Below are 20,830 nucleotides of genomic sequence, written 5' to 3' on the forward strand. Positions count from 1 at the left end.
GCCGGGGGCTTGTGCCGGGGAGCCGGGAGAGAAGGGAGCCTGGGCCAAGGATGGAGGTAAAGCCCCTCCGGGAATACACATATTGAGCATTGTTCTTGCAAAACAACGTGATCGTTCCTTCCCTCCAGGCTTCTGGCACAGCTATCAATGTTGTGCTAATGCATCATTTTGCATAGCAGCCTCGGGCTGGCGCATGCTTTTTATACTTTCTTTCCCTGTTCTGGGGTTTTTATTTTGCTTTCAGTCCTACTTATGAAACAAACCAGAAAGTAGTCTCTCTCTAGAAATCTCAACTGACCCTCTGAGAGCTGGAAGATAACATCTGGAAGAAAGTAACATCCGTGTTAGTGTTCAAGGCCAGGTTGAATGGGGCTTTGAACAATCTGGTCTAGTGGAAGGTGGCCATGCCCACGGCAGAGAGTTGGAACTAGAAGAGCTTTAGGTCCCTTCCAACCCAGATCATTCTATAATTTTGTAATTGTAGATTCTAAAACACCTATGCAAGGTAGTCAACCCTGCAGGGCTTGGAATACAGCCACAATTTTTCTTGGCCTTTTGAGAGGCAAACAAAGGCTCCCATTTGAGAGCTCTCTAAACTCACAGACTAACCCTGGGAATTCCTGAAACTAGTTTGAAGTCAGCACTGGATTTGAGGAGACATTAGCTCAGACTAGCATGAAGAACAGCTGCACCATTAGTTGTATCACATCCCACTGAGGTGGAAACCCTGTACTTCAGTGTCTGGCAGAGGACTTGTTAATCTTGGAAGCCCTTGAAATGGAAGGTGAGGTTATCCAATGAGTGTTGTCCACAGGACCAAGTTACTCCACGGACAACAACTGTTGCTACAACCTGTAGCATGAATATGCCTGTAGTGAGGATTTTGGTATCCAGCAGTGTTGCCCTTGAACAGCTATCTATGTGTATGGCTACCCATACAGCTCATGAAGGGCTGTTCATTTTCCAGCAGTGTATGATCTGCCAAGGAACACCAGTACCATAAACTCCCAATACAGCCAAGGACATAAGCAGCAGAAAGCTCCATGGCAATGTGTAAGCAGATTAAATGTATCTGCTTAGTCCATTCAAAGACTATGAGCACAGCACTTGCCCTGATGTTGGGGGGCTTAGGGGGAGAGAGAGCTCCAGTGACAGAGATCCCTATACTGGTCTTGGCATCCCTCCTCCTATCCACCATCACGTAGCTGCTAGGCGTTATGTAGCTTCTGAACTCCAGCAGAAGCATTTCAAAGTATGACTCAGGATTTCTGCTCTGGTTGGTAGCAGACACCTATGGCAAGGCAACAAAATACATCCAAGCAAAGGCAGTTGTTTTTGTTCCTGGATGTCTGTTTCATCCTGGTGTGCAGGTGTGGTGCTGGAAGCACCTGGTAAAAACACAAGGGCTTTTTTGCATGCAGGAGACTTGGCACATCACCATCCTCACCACCCTCCATGTTTTGCAGCAACTGCTGAACGAAGCATAGAGTTCAAATGCAAGGGAATATTTTCTTTTTAGAGGAAAAAAAAAACAAACTAACAAAATCATAACAAATGTTATACCCAAAGAATACTCTTTTTTTCTCATCAGCCTTTCCAGTTTGAGTCATCTCATCATCATGCACTATGCTGTCTCATGCGTGCCTCCTCCAGCCTCACCTTCTTCTGCAGAACCCAGACATGACCATAGCCTTTTGGCCACATGCTACTCAAGACTCCCTAACAGAGGGAAGTCCAACTGCCACAATGGATTAGTGGAGACCTATTTTCAGTGCTGCCACTAATCCAGTCCCATACTGGCATTCTCTTGCACAGTGGTTTGGCAAATGTATTTATCAAGAGGCAAAAGCTACAATGCGAAGAGGGACTTTGCTTTGCCTTCTCTCCCATGCAGTTTGTTCCTGTGAGTTAACACTGGCTTTATCAAATCTTTGCTCTTTCCCCCTTCAGTACTGTCCAGGTTAAGACTTTTGAGCCAGTAAGGTTGTTAATTTAATTTTCCCATCCATAGAAGCAGTGAGGCATGTCCCGCAGTCCATGGCTGTGCTCCAATCCACTGTGACAACCGGAGCTCGGTGTCCTCCCAGTGAAAGGCAGCTCTCCAGAACCTTTTCCTCACCATTTAACTAAAAAGAAGGAAAGCATAAGATTTTAAAGAGGTAAGTTTCTGCAGTGGGGGACAATGCACCCGACAAGGCAAGCCAAAGCCTGATTGAGACCCTGTATCTCTAAGAGCATGCATAAGTAAGCAGAAAAACAGAGAGATACTGATGTGTGAAGCACATACACGAAAGGAAACTTCCAGTCTCACTACAGAAGCATGTGTTCTCAAGCAGCTCAACTTTTGACATTAGCTGAACAGCAGTAATTAAATAAGGCAGGCTAGGAGCATACACTGATGAGAAGCACATAAGCCTAAGCTATAGCTTATGTTAGTTCAGGTGCTCTGAGTGCCCCAGATACAAAGTGAAAATTCCATCTAATCTGCCTTGCAAGAGCATGGGCACATGATCAGTAACATCTGTTACTGAAGCACAGAAATTTGGGCTCTCAGAACCTTTCAGCCTTACCCTTCGTTTAATTTCAGTACACAATAAGGGAAGAGAATCTAACACAAAATCAGCAGGCACAGAAGGCAGATTGAAGATAAGCACCAGTCAACATTCACACATTTTGCACTGAACTGGCATGCATCTATATATTAAAGAAGTAATAAAAACTTTTTCCTAGGCACTTGGAATTTAAAAACGAAGCTTTAAGAAGGAGCACAAATACTCCAGCTACATACGTGGGACCCAAACACTCGCTGTACACCACACACCGCTAAAATGCACGCTTGTGTGAAACTGAGCAGCAACTTTGACAGAGCAAAGATTGGTACCTGCTGCTTAAGAACTTCCAGTGGCTGCTGTTGCACCCTTGTAATTAACAGAAACTTCTATGGATACTTAAGAGTACTCCCCATCACTTCTCAGACTTACCTTAAAAATTACTCCCCCAGTAGAAGAACACGTCAACATGTAATTGCCCTCAGAGTCAAAAGCAAAAAGCCGTCCTCGTGGGAACTGGACTTGCTTGTAGCCACTGTACCCGGACAGAATAAAAGGACCTGTAGCTTCCCTGGGAAGATCATACTCAGACACCTTCAAGCCACTTTTATGGATATTCCACTGAATAAACTACAATGGAGAAAAAGAGATGACAAAAGCCTCTAATGAAATTAACTGGGATACGAGTTGCCTTTCTTTGCTTTTAAGCAAAATAGCGGGTATTCCTCACAAACAGAAGATGGCATTTTGACATCTATATCTAAGTGGCCATATTAATAAAACACAGGCTGCAAAGGCTGTGAGGGTGCCTTCTATCCAAGCAAAGATATGCCCTGCCTTCCTCAAGCACTACTGCCTATGCGTCCTTCCACACTGTATGCAGAAGTCTGGTGAGAATTACTTAACTCCTCAGCCAAGGTCCCTCCCTGAGCCACACCTCTACTGCTGAAGACCGAGGAATGGCAGAAATTGAAGTATATACTATAAACAACAGGGAGCTGCTGATGACATTTATGCAAAGTGGTCAAGGATATGCTTCCCTGTGAATCCCAGATCTCAAATGTGGTGATCTCAGGGGCAGAGAAAGGTCATCCTCATATGGACTTTCCAGGAAAGGGATGTCACCAACAGTAGGATTTGCACACAAGGTCCAAGACAGCTCCAAGTACTAATACATTTTTCAGCCACTCTCTGCAGACTGCATGGAGCAGGTGGTACTGCACACCTAAGACTGCAGTTAGCAGCCCACATTTCGTCCAGAATCTGAGCGTACTTTTACAATTGTCCCACCATATGGAGAAGATTCCGGAAGTGGTGTCTCTGCCAGCTGACCAGTGGGAGGTCATCCATAGCCTACCTTGCCATCCTCGCCTATGCTGTAGACTGTGTTCTCATCATAGCTGAACTCGACGGAGTAGACTTCCCCATCGTGTGCCTTCCAGCTCATGGCGCACTCATGCTGCTGCATATCTGAGGGGAGAACCAGTACTGAACACCCTTCGTACTCACACAGAGACTTCAGGAACAGAAAAGGTCTCTTAATGTCTTCATGAAGACACAAAAGAGACCTTTTCTGTTCCTGAGGTCTCTGTGACAGCCCTCCAAACCAGCCTGGGGGAGCCCAATCCAGTCCCAGTACCCTGTGCCTATACTTCTGCTTTCACTTGGTCACAAAAGTCATTGTCTATAACTACTTGACTTTACAGGCCTGCTCACACGCTGTCAACTGCAGGCATTCTGCATCCAAACACCACTGGCACTCCTCCTCACCATGTTATCCTGCCCATCCTCCCAGCTGCTGAGAGCTCTGTCCTCCCAAAGACTTGGGACTGCAGCCTCCACCTGTGCCAGAAGCAGATTTCCCCTTTCAAAGGTAGGAGGCCTGAACTGCCTTTATTGCAAGAACAGGCTGAAGAGGACAAAAACTTGAGAAACAGAAATTGCTCCTAGAAGGAGGACTGATGTGAAGCCCTTGCACTTAAGTGAAAGGTCTCACATTGCTTTCTTCATGACTCAGCCTCTAGTGGTACCACTCTCTGGCACAGCATAAGACCACATGGCTTAAGGGCAAATTCCCTCTTGTCTTCAGCAGGACAGAAACAAAAAATCCAGCAGCACTACCAGGGTCTTCAGCCTGTGTCCTCCAGAAAAAAATCTATGTCAATTCACTCCTGAGAGCTCCTGTGGAGACAGGAGCTTCCACCTTGGTCTTCAAGCATATCCTACAGCTGCCTACCTGCTAGGGGCAGCCAGCTGAGGACTGGGGGCCACCTCACTACTCAGTTTCACAGAAACATTTAAGTTAGAAAAGACCTCCAAAATAATCAAGCCCAACTACTTTAACACTGCCAAGTGCACCACTAGACTATACCCTTAAGTGCCACATCTTAACATCTTTTAAATACTTCCAGGGATGGTGACTCCAGCACTTTCCCGGGCAGCCTGCTGCAGTGCTTGACAATCCCTCTGGATATCAGGGAAGTTTCCATCACCAATCTAAACCTTCTCTGATGCAGCTTGAGACTGTTTCCCCCTGTCCGACCCCTTGTTACCTGAGAGAAGAGACTGATCCCCACCTGGCTACAACCTCCTTTCAGGTAGCTGTAGAAAGCAGTAATGTGTCCCCTCAGTCTCCTTTTCCATGAGCTAAAGAATGCCAGCTCCTGCAGCCACTCCTCATGCACTCCAGACCTTTCATCAGCTTTGGTTTAGTTCTTTGGACATGCTGCAGCCCCACAATGTCTTTCATGTAGTGAAAACTGAACGTGTTGTTTGAGGTGCAACCTGAGTAGTGCCAGATGCAGAAGGACAATCACTTCCCTCGTCCTGCTGGCCACACTATTTGTGACACAAGCCCGGATGCCAGTCTTGTCCACCTGGCCTCAGAGCTGGCTATCAACCAGTAACACCCTCAGGTCCCTTTCCACCGTACCAAAGAGACGAACAATCCCATCTGCAGCCCCGGTGACCAGAAGGTTGCCATTGTGGTTGAAGGCTGTGCAGTTGATAGCAATGGGCTCAGGTTCCAGGGAGAACTGCAGCTGGAAGGGAAAATCTGCATCAATGCTAAGAAATGGAGCTGGGGGAGCTGAAGGGCTGAACTCCAGGGGAAGGAAGAAAGAAAGATGGTATTTAGTAACAAGAACTCTGGTTTGGAGCCCTACACCTCCAATGACTACAGACTTCAAGGTCTGGCAGCAGCATTTTACTGTGACACTAAACCAGCAATTCACCTCAGCCCAGCCACAGCTCTCTTGGCCATGGCCTCAAGGTTGCAAAACCAGCCTCTGGCAGGCATTAGCTTGAGTATGTTGCTTTCTCCTGCATGTCAGGGACAGCACTTCACTTAAAAACAGAGAAGGCAAGGGAAAAAGCAGCAACGAAAACCCATCAGTACAACTCAACTGGAAAAAGCCTGAGCAAAGCATCATTCAATCCACTTGGGATATTTCCAGTCACAAACTGTGCAGCCAAGATAGAAACAAAGCCATGGACTATTCTGAAGAATTCCTCAGAAAAACCCCAACACATGAATAAAACAAAAAAAAACTTCATCCAGTCCAGCAGCTACTTACATTATTTATTTTTATCCTGAATGTGACTGAGGGGAAAGGAGGAAAGAGGAGGAAGAAGGGTGTTGAAAAGAAAGTCAGCATAATTTAGAAAGAGGGCTCCTACACATTGAAACAGAAGACACTCATTTTCAGCAGACTGAGAAAGGAAAGAAACCCAGCAAGTACCTGCTGTTTCATCGTCTTAGTGTCCCACAGTAGCAGCTTCCCAGGAACTTGGTTCATGCTTTTGCCCCCAGAGTTGATTACTGAGAAGTCAATGTGGGACACGAGGCTCTGGGCTGCTGCAGAGCAGACAAAGGAGGCACCACTTGGGCTGCAGGCAAGTGAGAGGATCCTGAAACACAGGCACATGGTCTGAATCACCTCTCTCCTGTAGCTGCCTCCAGCAAAACACTCACCTATGAGCTCTTCCATTAAGACCCCACAAGAGAGGGTGCACTGCAAAGGAGGGCAGGATTCATGTACTTAGTTTTTGAGTGTCTCCCATTTAACTGAGCAGTTTTACGCTGCTCAGGCAGGGACTGCCCTCTAGATGAAGGCTGGATAGTCCTGCAGTTGCAGAAAAGCAGCAGGAACATTGAGATGTTCACTATTAAAACCAACACCATTTATTTATATATAAAAATCAGTATTCCAGAGTTACCTGGGCATGTCTTCATCAATGCTGATTTCACAGAGATTCTTCTTTGCTTCTGTGTCGTAAAGACGAACCGTCCCAACCCCACTGCCAAGCAACAGCTTGAAACCAGCAAGAAAGTAGATGGAAAGTGTGAGTGAGCAGTACAATGATGCTGGCCAACAACCACCAAGACTTAGTACTTTTTTTCTATTTATGCATTCAGACTAAATATTACTCCATTATGGTACATCCTGTCTTCCTGTGCAATCACACTGAGTAGGACTACCCCAAAGCCATAGAAGTCAGAGTAAAAACCCTGCTTCCCAGTGAGAAAAAGACCTAATAGGCACCAAGAGGGCATAAACACCGCTTTCTAGATCATGGCTCAACCCCATAGGATGCAAAACATGTATGAAGTCTCAATATCTAGGGGCCCAAGGAAAGAGAAGCTGAAGATTGCCAACTGTGAGCTAAAGAGAAAAATCAAATGGAAGCCAACTACTTTCACCCATGGGAGGATGAAATCCTCCAGAAGAGCTTTATCAGTGGTGTTACAATTGCAATTAAAGTTTAAGTCATGGAGAGATGCATTATGAAAGAAAATTGAGCAAGCTAGATCTTTGTCACTTCAGTGCCTAATTTGCTGGTGAATCCTACATGTATTTCAGAATGAAGAATATTTCTGTCAGCAAGAAGGAAATAAATTCCACAAAGAAGAAGAAACATCATCACAACAAACAAAGTGCAACAACTGCATCAACAACTTGCTTTCTAAAAGCAAAAGTAGAGACAAGCTCTAGCACCAGCTCTTCACAGGCAGCATTTTGGGGTTAGCAAGCCACACATTGTCAGTGCCAAAATGTGAAAAATACTGCCTCATTTGCAGGCCAGCCTTTTCATACAGCCCTGTATCTGCCAAGGGAGGGCATGAAACACTAGCAACAGTTCTAGGACTCAGAGGAATGCATACAATTTAAGGCTCCTCTCTAGTAACAGAACTAGAGAAAAAGGGATATAGGAAACATTTAAACTGCCATGTTATTTAAACAAGCTCCAAGCTCATTATGCACACGCAAAACCCTCAGCTCTTAAGACACCAGCTTAAAACTGGCCATGGAGCTTTTTTCACACCTGCACAAGTAAAAAGCCGCCCCCACAACCCCTTCTCTGCTGCTGGCTCAAGGTATGAGTAAAGTTCCACAGCTCTCTGTTGCAGGCCTCCCACAGGCTGTTGTACTCAGTTGCCTCTGTCTGTCTTTACAAGTGACTGCGTGACCTGTGTGAAGACAGGTATTTCTCTCAAAGGCACTACTTCTGTCCTGCAGCTGTACCCACACTGCAGCTTGGGAATTTCTGTTGCAGGGCAAGTGGTGGTGAACTTCTTGCTCAATACAAAGCATATACTCCCCACTCCAATTCTTCTTAGACTTTAGAGGCTTTGGTTCCCTGCGTCCCCTAAAAGCGGAAACTAACTGCTGCCCCAATTTTGTCCACAGTGAAGCTGTCTAAAAGTGAACATGCAACACATAGCAACACAGCCCCAAATCATGTGCTGCGCTTCCACACACAGACTACTCACCAGCCGATCACGCTTGGTGGCCCATTCCAGGGACAGCAATGGAGATTTGGAAATGGATGAAGCTTTCGTTTGCATTATGGGGTTAAAAGACCAGACTTTGATGACCCCATCCACATCCAAGCTGGCCACCCTCCGTCCAGAACAATCAACCCTGGGTGTAGAATGAAACTGATGGGATATTTTTCTCCCTCAAATTCTTAGATGCAACCCACTAATCCTTCCTTTCCTGGCCACACTACAATTCCTTCTGCAGGAATTAGAACTTCTTTGCACTACTTCCTGCTCACTTCACAGCAACTGGCACAACAAAGCACACTAAGCTCCAGACACAAAGCATAATGCCCTTAAGCAATACCTGCTTTCCAAGAGAGTTTCTTCCTGGCTAGCATTGCCCAGTCACAAAAATATCTGTCCAGAAATCTCTGTCCATTCTCACTGCACAAGCCACATGCTATTGTCAGTCACACCGACTTGACTGCCCCACAACTGAGAGTACATGTCCAACGTTCTGGACAGAACAGACTGGGAGAAAGAGGCCAGACACAGCTGATCCTTCTGCAGAGGCTTCTACAAGACAGCCCTCTTCTGCCAGTGCATTACCTGCAGTACATGATGGATGAATGGTGCTCCCCATACTCCTCCTGGCTCAGGACGATGAAAGGCTGTTCCTGCCGAACCCCCACAGCCTCTGCACTGCTGCCATGCATTTTGGTTGAAGTCTCTGTTTGCTCACCCTGCAGCTCTGAGCATGGTTCTGCCTCAGCTATGCTAGTATCAGTTTTCTTCTCAGCACTTTGGCCCTAAAGGAAGAAATCCTGTGTGAAATACAAGGAAGCAGCTCCGTATCAAGCTCCTCAGCTACCCCAGCCTGCTGGGAGAAAAACAAAAGAAGCTGCAACAAAACAGAAGCATTGTCAGATCAACAGTCCTTCTTCCAGGGACCTTTCTGAGTACAAGGACCTTGTGTTGCACAAATGCACTATTTAATATGACCTGCTTAATTGCTGAGCCTCTTGTATCCCCCTCCATGTGCCCAGCTATACACCTTCCTGTAAGAATTAAAAGAACCACAACATTTCTAGCATACCTCAGCCAATATCAGGGGCCCATTTACATGCCATTAGAGCACATGTTCACAAGTAAATCAACATATTGCAAGAATTCTTGCATTCAGCAACATAAGTTGATGTCTATATAATATGCAGTTCAGCAAACCTGCACAAAAACTTGGCTCTCATGCCCCAGTGGATGGATTATCTGCCAGAGATATAGACTGTGCACACTGGAGCTACCACTGCAGCCAACTGACTGATGACAACAGTAGAGCTGACACATTATTCCAAAGCTTAAAACCCAATTTGACAGGGCAGACAGGACAAATGGAGTTTTAGGAGGTGACAGTATCTGGATGAGACAAGATCTGCATGGCAGAAATATTTGGAAGCACCTTAGTCTCTCCTTGCCACCAGAAGTGGAACAAGAAGCAGATACAGCACATAAGGTGGTAAATCATCTGCTAGCATTTTTTTAATAAACCATCCTCTGAAAATTAAGCATCCCCAAAATGGTATTGGTATTGATGGTTATGAATTCCTCTTCTGTAACACTTGTCTAATTTACAGTAACTTCTCATCAGGACCAGTGGATCAAGCACTGCATAATCAAATCATCTGAAATCACAAAGCTGGAAAAGACTGGGATGTAAATCCAAGAATTATTCTTCTAGTTAATGTGGGGAGGTAACAAACAGTGAATGACACTCGTGAAAAAAAACAGTGCCACCTTTCACTTTCCTTTTTGCTCACATGCTTTGAGTACAAGAGAAAGTTAAAGCGTAGCAAGCTTCCCCAAGAGCACAAGGACCAATCTTTACACAGCCCAAAAATCACTGCCTTAACCTGGAACATTGTAGAAAAATGAAAAGTCAAAGGAAACTAACTGGGAAATTGGCGCTTGCAATTTTCCAATCAATGCTGAAAGTGTTACAGATGAACCATGAATAAAAAAGTTCTCTCAAGGCCTTAAATGCTGAGTGACAGAGTAACATCTCTTTAACTAGCACTTCCACACACAGAACAGCCACACACTGGCCAACGGGCAACAGTCCCTCAGCACTGTCTCTCCACAAGGCAGAATGTCTCATACAGACAAAATAACAATGGCTGAGATGCTGCCTTGTGCTCTGTATTTTTTGACACCATGGCTGTTGAAAGCCAAACAACACACTGGTGAACAAAAGTAGTGTGCTGACCTTCAGCAGTTAAAATCCAATACATGGTTTTATTATTTCCTTAGATTTTAAAGCAGGGCACACACCTAGGCAAAACTGCAATAATAAAGTACAAAAAAACTCCAAAAAGCAAATGTTGCTAGGAAAGCAATTTCCATTCCTATCCAGGAAAATTTTCTATTAGTTTTCATTGTTCCACACAGAGCCTGCATAAATCAGCATAAGAACCTAGTGGAAGAGAACTCACTTTGGCTAGATGAGTGAGCCAAGTTCATCACCACTGAGGAATGGGGATTTTAACAAGGTATTTGAACACAACCATTAAAAGTGAATGAAACTTTAATGAAGCCTCAGGACCAGGCTGCTGAAAAACATGGAAACAAAAGACAACTCTTCTTCCATTTAAAATGCCAATACTGATTAACTTCCAGGGACATAGAAATAAAGCAAGTGCAGAAGGAGTTGATTAACTACAGACATTAACCTTTGGTACAGTTATTTCTGCCTAGCAATTCCAAAACTTAAAGGAAACACTTGCACTTGTTTTACCACTTAGTTTTACAGAAATACAAGCCTTCTGCCTCCCAGCTTTGCAGTGCAGTACCTGGAAGGTCCCTTTTGACAAGAGTTCTTTCCTTTCTTTCCCATGTTCTTGCAAGCGCTTCTGCCGCTGCTGCAGGGAACTGGATTCACCTGCCACTAAACCACTGAAGTGGCTCTTCCCATCCTTACAGCTCACTGTTCCTTCTTTTCCTTTGGCACTCTGGAAGGCAGAGAAGTGACTGGGCAAAGTTATGCTCCTAGTAGGCTGTAGAACAAAGAGCAAAAGAAGCAGCAAAGCAACCCAGCACCTGCAAGGGCTCCACAAGCTCTTAGAAAACAATAGCTGTCCTTGTGCTGCATTCAGGCCCAGCAGACATTTGCAAGGCAGGAAAGGACATTTAATTTTTCAGGTGGAAGCAAAAACTTGAGCAGTGCCGTGCTGCAAGTTCACTCCTTGGAGACTGAGCAGCTTTCAGTTGAGAATTACCTGGTGATTTGTTGTTTCTTTCTTCCCCAGCAGCATACTGCCAGTCTGTATTGGAGAAGCCCCACTTGAATGGGTTGGTCTGGAAGGGCCCTTTTTACTTTGGGAGAGAAAAGAGGACAGAAAGCCTCCCCGGGACTGAAGAGAATGTGCCGTACTCCTCTGATTGCATGTCATATCACTAATGAAAAAACACAAAACACCACCAGAGTATGAAAGTGTAGCGAGGCAACCCGATCAAAGAAAACCCAGTTAAGTGAAGTGGCAGCTGTTTGAACCACGGGAAGGCAGATGCACATTACTAAGCCAGTGAACCACTATGCATAAAAAAACTATTTGAAAATATCCTGTTAGTGCCTGGAGCAGCTCACTATAGTAACTGTAACCAAAAGCTCACTTCTAAGAGATACCACTGAGACAGTGAGCTCAAAACTGTTGCTGAATCCCCTGTAGGGCCACCTAAAACTCCTTCCACTCCATCTGGTTTGTTTAGAAAGACCCTAAGGGAAAAGCAGGAGAAGTCAGATTTCTGTAGAACTTAGATGGGATTCCCAATTCAGAGCATAAAACAGACCTACTTTGAGAGACATTCAGCATCCAATGTTTCACTGAACACCCTTAGATAATCAGCAAGTTAGGTGCAACAATTTCACAGGACAGGGCCTCAATATCTCAAAATCCAGTACCAAAGAAACTAAGAAAGCTACAGCCCATTTCTATGATTATAAACACCTCCCTTCTCAGTCCACACTGCCAAGAGCAGCAGCTGCCTCCCAGCACATAACTGTCTGACCTCACTCTGCTACAGCTTCCTCTGAGAGTGGACTGGCGGCAAGGGGAATACAATAATCTTCACTGTCTCTATCCATTCTTCAAGGATGGAACTGTTCTACCAAAGCTGGGCTTTGGGTTAAGCAGCGACATGAAAATAAGCCACCAGAACTGGCCCCCAGACTATGACACAAGTTGCACATGCAAGAAAGGCCACTCTTAGGCATGTTTTTCTAATTCAAATGGACAAAAATAAATACAGGAATAAATTACTCCATCCCTCATGTCACACTCCTCCATAAATGCAGATAGCATCAGGGCTTTCCACATAGTTAAAAAAAAAACATATCACAAACTAAACTCTGTAGCCTGTCCTGTGCAAAGACTACAGAGCAGTTACCAAGATTGCTCAATAGACGCTTAAGTTTATTTAATCAGACAAATTTTAGGCTAATACATTTTGTGTGTAGTACCTGCTACAACTTCTATCTGTCATTGGCAACAGGGTAATTTAATCAATCCTATTCCTGTACTGGGGTAAAAAAAAAAAAAAATAGTTAAAAAAGCTGTACCACTGTGTAGGTTGACTAATTTTCAGAGATAGGCATAAAATCAATGTAGCCAAAAAATGCACTTTTAACATCAGCAAGTTCATGGGGAATCTGTGCATAACTGAGCCTCACAGAAGAGAAGCTTCTTTTCCCTTTGCAAAAGCAAGAAAACATCCCTGTGTAACAAGAATCCCTTCAGGTCATACAGTAACATTATCTACAAAACGACACAGGGCATTCACCCATGGCACTGCAGGCACCCAAGTGAATTGGAATCGAGAGACAATCCACTTCATTTGAGCAATACTTTATGTACAGCACTGCTACCAGTGCCCTAGATGCCCAGAACACCTTGGTGCAATGCTGACAGAAGAGCAGAATCTCTTCCATGCCTGCTTGGGCTCTCACTGGTTTGCAAGAACCTCCCAAATGATGGGAGAGACCTGTCATGAATTTCATTAAACCTACGTAGGTCACCGTAATTTCTGCCTGGATGTCTTTCTGCATTGAATTCCTTGTCAGGGGACACAGAAATGACCCTCCAGGGACCTCCCTGACCCAAGAAAAGCAGCAGAGCTTGTCCCCAGCTCTTCTCCTGCAGGCACTCACAGTTCAGAGTCCCCTAGTCGATCCATGTTGGCCACATACGCAGGCAACTTGTGATGCCGAACTGTTTGTTCCACCTCCAGTTCCTCTTTCTTCATGCGGGAGGATTCAGCCTGCAGAGCAAACAACTACAAGAAGAGAAAAGAGCCGAGTAAACACAGGGTCACTGATACTCATCTCCCTCCCACTCACTGAAGTTGTTTACTCCTTTTATTTCAATAGCTCTAGAAGGGTGGGGAAGTAAAAAAGTTGCCCAGACCAGCTGAGCACCACATCAGTCCAATTTGTCAAAACAATCAGTACTTTACTCATATGAAACTGGAGCCTACTTAAAACCCTTCACTCCTCTCCTCAGGCTGTCCCTTTGGGGACATTAGTGGTGCTGGGAAACAAGAGCTGGGCAGGGCAGAGCTTACCAGTTCCTCTCTGTGCAGGCAGTTTGAGGCCAGGGCAATGCAGGCATGGAGCCTAGAAGGTAATCTTCTTCCCACAGCCAAGGGTTTGCTGAACTGCCAGGGTGCACCAAGGTCAGTGAAACCAGGTCAACTGGAAATCCAGCTCCATACCCTGGGCAACCCCTTCCCAAGCATGAGAGTGAGATTTTCCCCCACATTATGGAGAAAGAAAACCATCTCTTTTTCCCTTTAGCAGAGAGAAACCTCAGGATGTAGCTTTCTGGAACAGATGTGGTTTATGCCTGTGACTCTTAGTCACACAAAGAGTTCCTCCAGCTTTTCTTTTTCTGTACATTTGTTTTTCAGATATATTTCTTTTTCTTTTTAACACAGTATTTAAGGAAAGAAAATACAGAAAGAAAAATAAGCTTTAGAAATCTATCTTGCTATTTCTGTATTTGCATTGTTTCAGTAGCATAAAACAGAATCACTTACTTAATTTCAGCTAGCATAAAATTCAATATTTATTGATATCCTTTTTAAAAACCTGTATTCTAGAGGTAGCTGGTTCCCCCTCTGACCTGAGGAGTTGACTAAAAGGGAAAGTCTAGTTTTACTTCCGTTGATTTGCCAGAAAAATCTTATCCAGACTGCAAATGGTATCAGCCAACATGCAAAACACAAACCATAGCTTTAATTTGACTAAAAGTAAAGAACACAAAATTTGAGGAAATAAAAACTGTATTTCAAAACATACCTTATCCTCTGTCCCTATTGACTATCTTTGCAGAACTCCCCTGTCAATGTTAGACTGACCTACTACCTCCATACCATACACAGTGACAAATCTTGGGGTTTTTCCCCCAAAAATGCCTTCTTTTTTAAATCAATTATTCTATTTTCTTCAGCATTTAGGACAGTGTTGAATTTCCACAAACAGGAAACACAACATACAACAATGTTTTGTAACAAAGGAGGTAAAGCACAAACTTTACTGAAGTATTTATTTATAAAAGAGCTTTTCTTGGTATGTTTGAGGAAGTGAAATTAAAGTTCTGCTTACATGAATAAGCCTTCCTACTTGTATGTCATCATCCACATGTGATCTATAGTTTAGAAAGTTCTTAAACTGCAGATTTCATAAATTTCTCTAACAGAAGTTATACTTGGAGATGACTGACCCGTATTATGCCCTTTTCCTAAGTATCTGCTGATGATGCTGTCAAACACAAGACATGGGGCTGGGCAACATTTTGTCTGAACCACAAAGACCCTTCTTATGGTTTACTGTAAGATCTAGAGCTGGGAAACAGACATTCACACTTCCATTAGTTGGTATAAACTGCTTTAAGTGCACATCAAACAAGTTGAAGGGGCCATTTCAGAAGTAAGAGTTTCTGTCTCTTTGCCAGAATTTACTGCCCGTTTCTATTGCTTCTATTGCTCTATCAGCTAAAATCTGGAAGTGACTGAATACTATTCACAAAATCAGCCATACATCTCTTCCAACTCATTCTATAACTCTACAACATATACCCTTAACCTACCACCAGTTTCACCTTGTTTTGACTTTGCAGTGTAACAGAAAAGGAGTTTGTATAGTATTCAGTCACCTGTCAGCACAAGGAGGGGAAGAAATCACCTCCAGCAGAGGGACAGGAATATTCTAAATACACATTTCACGATATGATCACAACCCTAAGTTTGCTGGAGACAACTGAAAAATAAATCAAAACAAAACAAAAGACTGAAAGAATCTGCCTTAGAATAACTGCACCAAATGGAGCAGTTACAACGTTCTCAAATGGATGGAATCAATTTTACAAAACTCACATCACACAGTCGGCAGCTAAAGAGTGATCTCAGTTCTGACCTTATGCCGCAATGATTCATTTTCTTCTTGTATGAGACTGCTCCTGAGACATTCAGCTTCAAAGTTCAGTATGACTGGAACTGGTAAGAAATGTTAAAGAAAATCCAGGCAATAATTTGTGTGCACCTGGCTTAATTCTAAAAGCCAGCACTCCATACCAGCCATTTATCTGTAAAAACAAAGCTGCCCAGTCTATACAATTAGCAGAAGGTATGTGCATGACCAGAAAATTAGCAACAACTGAATTACTTAAGTCAACTTTTTACTTTGTGCTGTTGCACAAACTATTTCATGTCGACTTTACAAGGATTTTTAGATTATTTCTTTTTAGAATCAGAAGTGGAAGGCAAGACAGGTTCTATTACTGCTTTACCGTACACAGAAGAAACAGTTCAAGATGAGCTGTATTCCAGCTGCAGCATAAGCCTGCCCATCACCAAACAAGTGAGACAGAACTCTGTAGCATGGGACAAAAAACTTATTTCTGCCAACAATCAAATGCCTATTATAATGAGCTGTCACCAGGCAATGTTGTGAACATAATGCACCCAAAGAAGGATCGAAGAGAAGGTGCCAGTACAGCTATGGATTACAACCCAAGGTTGTATTGCCTGTTTTGTACTATGTCAAGCAAAGAGTAAAACCTCTTCAGAACAAGATATGCACAAGATTTCTAGTCACTAGCATCAGGATAATTCAGCATCAGCAACAACCACAATTGTTTTGCCCATGGAGTACAACATATCATCAGATAATTGAGCAGTAACTATTCCAACATCCTCTGGTAAACACCAACTTTCTATTACGTCTTGGCTGTAAAAAATCACCTGAAAGCAGGAAGTGCCATAGTTCCTTGGCATGACTGTTTAAAGTATAACACCAGGGCAAGGTAGCTTTAACTATTAGTTGCAAAAAAGGATATGCATGCACTGAAACAAGACGCTCAGGAAGTTGTGCAGAGACACAATGAACGTATCTGCCCATTGGCGGGAGAAATAGGTAGCAAAGGTGGGGTTGGAGTCTGGAGCAGGGAGGAAGGGCAGGACAAACCAATCCTTCCACTCCACCTGGTTCTGGAGCTCAGAAGCCTGCTTGAGGAAGAATTCTTGTGCCTTGTCATTGCGGCCATTCTGAAACACAGCAAGAAGAACAGAACTCACACCTCCGTTAATGCCAGCAGATTAGCTCTAGAAACATTTGCTTTTTGTTATGAACACAATAACAACTATTTTCACCACTCTGACACAAGTTGTTAGTTACAGATTCACCAGGAAACAAAAGAATCCCAAATACACTAGGAGAAGCTAACAGATGCACATAATCCAATCTTCTTTCTAGTCACCACAATCCTCTTTAAAGGCTGAGACCAACTGAACCAAACAAACTGATTTTCAGTTAAACCAGTGCAGAATGCAGTGATGTGAGATGTGAGCATTCATATACAGGACCAAAGTATAATTCAAATTACTCAAGTCTACAGCAAATGCTGCTTGAAAAGTTTTTCATCTGATACATTATTCAGACAGGACTGCCACATCTCAAAGTAAGCACATGGCAAAACAAACCATGAAAAAACACACTTCTGGAAAGATGCATTCGATTTTGACTCCTCCACCAACACCCAGATCTTCAGTCAGGGAATGGAACCAAGAAGAATCAAAGGGAGAATATACTTCACTGACTTTCCAGGGTTTGAACAGAATCTCTGTTCCATTTTAAGCTCATTATTTTCTGTTCTATTCAAAGCAAGCAAAAAGACATTCATTTTTATCTCCCACATTTCCCTATTCTGGTTTGAACCTTGTGTTCTCTGCCAGTATCTAAGTTAACTGAGCAGGACTGAACTAGCAGTACTGTTATCCTTTCTGAAGGAAACCCGTCTTTATAGGAGTGTAAATATCTTGCACCCAGCAAACCACGTTTCCCTTTCGCCCAAGTTTTCCTATCCTGCACTCAAGCTTGTCACATGAGTCTGCATCAAACTCCATACCACACTCCTAATCATGACACAGGAACTGCTTGTTTCTAATCCAGCAGGCCTGGCAGATGCTCACAAGGGTAGTTCATTGCTTTGGTTTCAGAGACCAGGATCTTTATAAAGGAGAAGCCTAAAAATCAAACACTACCTGAATAGCATGGACAAGGTAGTATCGGAATAAGCTGGTTTTGAGCTTGTTCACTGTTGGCCGATACACGTCCTCCAAACGGCTGAAAAGGCGTCGGTCCAGATAACTCCAGTAATCCCGCATGGCAGCCAGGTCGTAGCTCTGAACAAACTGCTGCAGCTGGTCCACTATCTTATCCACCTAAAGAGGGCAAAACAGGGAAGACTTCAGTCACGTGAGGGCTCTTGAGGCACAAGACTTTCTGTAACTTAGTGCTGAGAAGCTTTAACTGCATAAGTAGTACAGTACAGTCCTTATGCATTAGTTATTTTCTAATCCTGGAAACACTCTGCATTTTGTATTAGCATTCTTCCACTCGGCAGCACTTTGCAAATGAAGGAAAAAGAAATATGACAGAGCATAGCCAAACACATTTTGACAGAAATATCACATCTTGTTGAACCCAACTGATGGGTTTTTTTGCAAGTAAGCAAAACTTTCTACCTCTTTCAAGAGTCAGTTGATAATAAAAAAAAATAACGTGATTAAATGTTGAAAACTCAAATGCAGCACCAGAAAAAAAAATATATTATTTTTAGACTAAAACGAAACATACCTGCATTTAGCCAACAGAAAAAGTCAGTTCTGCTCTACTGCAAACTTTGAAGCACCTTTATCTTTAGTAACATCATCTATTAACAGGGCAGACATACAATTTTTGCAAAAGGATTTTTTTTTTTTTTGGTCATTACATCACTTCGGAAATCATTTCTGCAACATGAATAGGGCAGAATGGTAGTGTGGGAATAGATTTTTTGTTCACTGGTTTCTGATGGCCAAGACAGGCATCAGAAAAAGAAAAAACTGCATCCTGTATAAAATTAAAGTAAGGTTGTTGCATATGAGGTTTGCTCTGCCCTCATCAGTTAGTATGAGGACATACTCAACTTTTATCTTTGTGGCTTCCTACAGATATAGAAAACTGAAGTTTGTGACCCAGCAAACCCTTCTTGGACAACAATTCTGATTAAGTCAGCTGTTTGCTGACCTCTAAACATTAGCAAAGTGCTGGTGTTTTAAAAAATAAAAGCAACCTGCTTTATTAATGATAAAAGTAGTGCTTATATTGCTGGTCAAAGAAAAATCTGACTGTTCAAAGCACTACATTTGGTGCCCAAAACTGTTGCCACAGGAATACAAAGCTCATATAAAGGTCTGAAACTCTGTTTTTGAGACTGGCAAGTTCTGCGCCAATTTCCACACGTTAGTCGAGGCAGCTGGTACTCAAGAGCGGAGCTGTAAAGCCGCTCGATAAAAATCTCATGACCGAGAAAAGATGCATGCAAAGGAATGTCTTCCTGCCCTCTCGGTCAGCAGGTCTCCTCCGTTCTTCTCGTCTCTAAGCCGAGAATCCGCTGGCGGGTCACAGACCGGACGCAGGGTCCACAGCCGGCCGGGCCGGCCAACGGCGCGGGGCGGCTGCCGGGAACCGCAGCCCCCGGCTCGGAAGGCAGGCGAGGGGATGGAGCGCCCCGTCCTGCGCTGACCGAGTCCCGGAGCCGAGAGGGAGGGGAACCTTCAGCCAGCTACAGCCCCCGTCAGGAGGCTGCGCGTCCCTAACTGGCGGCAGGGCGGGCCGGGCGCCTCCGGGATGCGGGAATCCCGACTGTGCGGCCAGCCGGGCCCCGGCGCCCAGCCCAGCCCACCGGGGCCGGGGCGGCCGCTCTGGCGGGGAAGTGCGGGGGCTCCGAGGGCTCCCCCAGCCGCCAGGTCCGCTCCCCTCGCCCGGCCCCTGGAGCGCGGAGAGGCGCCCGCGGCCCGCCCGGGGAGCGCATCCTCCCCGGGGGCACCCGCGCCCAGCGCCCCGCCGGGAACGGGGACGCGGTCGCCGCTCACCCGGAAACCCTTCTCCCGGTCCGCCTTGATCTCGGCGTCCAGCTGCTTCAGGGCGGCGGTGAAGCCGCGGAAGAGCAAATACTCCCGCACCAGCTCGTCCGTGCGTTCCGCTGCCGCCGCCATGGGGGTCCCGCGGCGCCGCCGGCTCCGCCCGCCCACGGGCGGGGAGGGGATTGCCCGGCCCGGCCCAGCGCCAGCGGGACTACAGCTCCCAGCGTGCCCTGCCGTGCCCGCCTCTTCCTTTTCCCTTTTCCCTGCTCCGCGCCCCACCCCCCCGGCTCGTCCAGCCCGCGTTTATCCCGCCTTCTGATTGGCCACCGCCGAGCGCCGGCTGCGTGCCGATTGGTCGTCCGCCACGTGCGGCTGGTGTTGCTTGGCGCGGGCGGCAGAGGCGCGGCGGCGGCGGTGGGGGTGGGGTCTGGGCGGTGCGAATTGATTGATTGATTGATTGATTGATTGATATTGATTGAGATTGATTGATATTGATTGATATTGATTGACCGAACGATCCCAGAGGCTCCCGGTGCGGCGCCTCACGGGCTTGCCCTGGCCGGCCCGTCCCTCCCGACCTCAGGGGGAGCAGCCGGGGCAGGCGCTCCTGCCCTAGGCTGTGCTTGCGGTCGGTGGCGAGGCGGGGGCGTTAATCCAGTGGAAGGCCGAGAAGGGCTTTGCCGGGCCGGCGCCTCAGGCTGCGTCAGGCCGGCGGGGCAGAGGCAGCAGGCCCGGCTGGGCCTGGATCTGGCCCTCTCGTGCGAGAGTATGTCTGTCATCGTTTCCCACACCACTGTGTCACAATTTATTGGGGGAAAAACAGTTTATTGTGGGGGGGAATGTCAGTGTTGTAAAGAAGCCTGTCATTTAGCAACATCGGTGGGAGCAGAGGACTCTCAGTGCTTTGTGAAGCCAAGCCCTTGATATTCCATGGAAATGAAGCATAAATCATTGTAGGGAAGGGTGCAGGAGATGGGAGGCTGGCTTCAGCTGGGTTGCTGTTAATTGTTAGTGGTGATTTAGGTAAGTAACTTTACAGTTACTTAACCGTTAGTAAGTACTT

General features: G+C 45.3%; 1 protein-coding gene across 1 annotated transcript; it reads right to left on the minus strand.

The window, feature by feature from the left end:
* Positions 1–1,557: 1,557 nt before the first annotated feature.
* Positions 1,558–19,941, minus strand: WDR91 (WD repeat domain 91). The gene is made up of 15 exons (XM_040062299.2): positions 19,777–19,941; positions 17,902–18,081; positions 16,698–16,905; positions 15,776–15,858; positions 13,511–13,635; positions 11,583–11,760; positions 11,157–11,315; positions 8,923–9,122; positions 8,323–8,473; positions 6,768–6,862; positions 6,290–6,458; positions 5,482–5,590; positions 3,907–4,019; positions 2,982–3,179; positions 1,558–2,126 (listed from the first exon to the last, which is right to left on the minus strand). The coding sequence occupies exons 1-15, from the start codon at positions 19,897–19,899 to the stop codon at positions 1,962–1,964; spliced, it is 2,256 nt and encodes a 751-aa protein (XP_039918233.1). The 5' UTR covers positions 19,900–19,941; the 3' UTR covers positions 1,558–1,961.
* Positions 19,942–20,830: the final 889 nt, after the last annotated feature.

Source organism: Hirundo rustica, chromosome 4 (assembly GCF_015227805.2).
Source record: "Hirundo rustica isolate bHirRus1 chromosome 4, bHirRus1.pri.v3, whole genome shotgun sequence".
In the NCBI taxonomy this organism is placed as follows: Eukaryota; Metazoa; Chordata; class Aves; order Passeriformes; family Hirundinidae; genus Hirundo; species Hirundo rustica.